Source organism: Penicillium psychrosexuale (genome assembly GCF_028828465.1).
Source record: "Penicillium psychrosexuale strain IBT 29551 chromosome Unknown utg000002l, whole genome shotgun sequence".
NCBI lineage: Eukaryota > Fungi > Ascomycota > Eurotiomycetes > Eurotiales > Aspergillaceae > Penicillium > Penicillium psychrosexuale.
Window position 1 is genome coordinate 95,094 of NW_026643187.1, and position 3,567 is coordinate 98,660.

The 3,567-nt window shown below is 42.8% G+C and overlaps 1 protein-coding gene across 1 annotated transcript; it reads right to left on the reverse strand.

The window, feature by feature from the left end:
* Window positions 1-843, reverse strand: N7518_001164 (uncharacterized protein; the record flags this gene model as incomplete). Its single annotated transcript, XM_057182092.1, has 3 exons — window positions 1-48; window positions 109-376; window positions 434-843. The coding sequence occupies 3 exons, from the start codon at window positions 841-843 to the stop codon at window positions 1-3; spliced, it is 726 nt and encodes a 241-aa protein (XP_057043542.1).
* Between the last annotated feature and the right edge of the window lie 2,724 nt (window positions 844-3,567).

Here is a 3,567-nt window from a genome sequence, read left to right on the forward strand (position 1 = left end):
TTAGATGATCCGCCCGTGTCGGGGCCCAAAAAGAGAAATCAGAAGGACCTATATACCAAGACGCCATTAGCATAGATAGGGAGGATTAGTAGATGCATTTTATCTTACCGGGAATAACTGAAAGGTTTGGAACTCTGACTGGGTTCGACGGAACGTAATGAGCTGAGCGATTGCTCCAAGCTCACTTAGTAGTAGACAGCCTTTCTTACCAAATTCATCCGTACAGAGGACGAGCCGGAGGGAGGGTCCAGCGAGAACTTCACCATTCCACCACTCCTCTAGTAGGCAAGTCCTCCAGGCTGGGGTATCAACGCCTTTATATCGTCCAGACGTAGAGAAGAGGAATCCCCCATTACCGCCGTAGAAATCCTCGTAACTATACGCTATTAGCTAGCTAGTACTTCTAAATAAGTCACAAAACTGGTATACTTACTCAATCTCATTCCACCCGAATGTACCCTTTAGCGGAGTCTCCCCTTGGCGGCGGAACCTGAACTGTGCCATGATAAAGTCGAATACCCTTCCCGTAGCGACTGAGATATTCGAGTGAGCGACTGAGATATCCCAGTTAGACCGAGGCTTTGGTGTGCAATGTAAGTCCGGGATATTCAGCTTGCTTTGTATCTCCGCAGCCTCAGAGGCTGAGATCTTCCACGGTTTAAGGTTCTCCTTGGAGATAGGCTTGAAAAGACATTTCGTGTTGGAGTTTAAGAAGTCTTCGTCGCCCGGTAGAAAATGCTTAACGATGACTCCTAGACACACAATATCAGATTCAGAGAAGGTTGGGCAGGTGGCCAACTCTAATATATCGAGTAAGGTGACCAGAATATCTGAGTATGGCATGTTGTTTAACCTGTTGCATCAACGGTTAGAAATCCGGACCTTGGGCTCGAAAAACTGGAGACAAGAGAGGTGGTCAGTTTTTTTTAGTCAGACGAAGGTGTGGAAGCTTGGTATGTTGGGTAAATATGCGGTGGCATACCTTTCGTTGATGAAATACAGATTTGGGGGATCAAGGTCAAGCAAGTCTTGTGGTTCACTTGTCACTATGACGTGCTAGTAGTTGTGAGGTGCCAGGTCGATCTTGGAGAGGGAGGAGTGCATTCAACTAAATGACTGAGATGAAGAAAGAAGAAGCAAGTTGCAAAGCAGGGAACAGCCTGTGATATAGCTTACCCTTTGCAAACGTTGCAAACTTCGAACCTTCTCGCTTAGCAATCTAGCAAACAATACAATTCGACGACACAATATTCACTGCGGTCGTGAACATGCGTAGAAAGATAATTATGTCTGGGGCTGAGATAATAATGCCTTGTACTACGAAGGGTCGCTTTCACTGTATGTCGGAGTAAACCGTATGTGCAATAATGGGGGTCCAATTAATGGTGTATAATCGTCTGAATTTCTGTATCGGCCCCCTTGCACAATTTATAGTTAACTATGGGGCCGGGATTACATAAACTAAATTACAAACCTTTGGAAACATGGGATTAATTGATCCTCCGGTATGCCGGTCCATATGCTCCGACACTGTATTGAGGCCTTGATGCCTGGAAATTTGGCCGGCACAGAAATGTATCACCACCTTTTCACCATACAAATTCAATTATCTTTTTTTTAGGTGGTCTGTCAAACTAACCAACAGTGTATAGCAACAATAATGGGCCTGCTCATTCGGCTCGACGGTAAGTCTTTTTAAATATCGCTAGAAGGCGAGAAAGGTTTAAATGAAAACACCTTTGAAAAGGCATATCAGCTTTCCCTATTCTATGCACATTTGAAGCAATGCACATAAGTTTTCAGCAAGGTCAACTAAGAGCATTCCTTTATTAGATCTCTGGCGTGTTCGTTTCCGGGTCTTGGGGCATGCGAGAGACCTATCATTGAGTCCTAACCCGCTATCGGGGAAAGTTCGGAATTGCAATCTCGGGTGGATAGCTCGCGGTGAATCGAAGGAATGTATCAAACGCCGTATCATGCTTGGTGGCGAAACAGAAAATTTGAGACACGCGAAGTTCAAACTCATCGCCGCGCCGGTTATAGCAAGCCTGAAGGATACGCCCATGCCGGGGGCCGAAAAGAGAAAGCATAAGAACCTATATAGTTAGAAAGGCCTTGTTAGTATAGCTAAGATTATAGCTAACGTAATTCACAAGCGAGCCGGCCACACAAGCGAGCCGGCCACCCCAACCAAAACGCGTCCGTAAATTAGCACTTAGTCAATTCAACCACCCACCATGCCACCAAAACGTTCTCAACCCTCTAGAAAATCAATAGAGCAAGAGGGTAGGATCTTATTAGCTATCCAGGCGTTCAAGAATCAAGAAATCTCTTCAATTCGTGAGATAGCGCGCCTTTTCAAAATCCCCCGTTCAACACTCTAAGATCGACTACGCGGCCACGAACACCGCGCGATTTCATACGCCAACAACCATAAACTGAATATAAATGAAGAGGAATCGCTTGAAAAATGGATTATCTCTATGGATTCTCGTGGAGCAGCCCCCCGGCCCTCTTCTATACGAGAAATGGCGAATCTTCTCCTCGAATAACGCGGAAATACCCCGGTCCTTTTAGTTGGTATAAATTGGGTTACAAACTTTATTAAACGGTATCCTACTCTCTCGTCCCGATTCTTAAGACATTATAATTACAAGCGCGCGAAATGTAAAGACCTAAGGATTATTAGAGAGTGGTTTAATCTAGTTCAAAAAACCATTCTTTAGTACGGAATCGATCCAGACAATATTTATAACTTCGACGAGACAGGTTTTGCTATAGGATTGACTGTAACGGTAAAGGTTATAATAAGAAGTGAATACTACGGTCGGAGATCACTTTTATAACCCGGAAATCGCGAGTGGGTAACTGTGGTTAAGTATATAAATGCTTCAGGATAGGCGCTTCCTCTATATATAATTTTTAAAGGCAAAGTCTTTATTAAATCTTGGTTTAACAGCCTTCCTAATGATTAGCGTTTTGAAGTTAGTCTAAACAGCTGGACTTCTGATAAAATTGGACTTCGTTAGCTTTAGAAGCTATTTATTCTATTAACTTTATTATATATAGTAGGAAGGTATCGACTTTTGATACTCGATAGCTATAGAAGCTATTTAATACTAAAATTCGATGAAATTTACGAGTAAAACGATATTATACCAATTTATATGCTACCGTATTCCTCTCACCTTTTATAACCACTCGATATCGGCTGTTTTACGGTCTTAAAACGTATATATAGTCGGTTAGTTGAAACAAAAATGCGGCGCAGGATTAACTATATTAATAAACTTGACTTCCTTAAAGCATACCCTTCTGTACGAATTGAAGCTTTTAAATCGGAGACAATTAAAAATAGCTTCTTAGCAGCCGGTTTAGTACCCTTTTTACCCGATCGGGTACTTTCTAAGCTAAATATCCAGCTTCGAATACCTACCCCCCTTCCGAGCCAGGGTAGTAACTTAAGCCGGAATTTTATACTAAAAACCCCTACTACCGGGAAAGATCTATGTCGATAGGCTTCGTCAATCAATGCTTTACTTCGTACACAATCTTAAAGCCCAATAA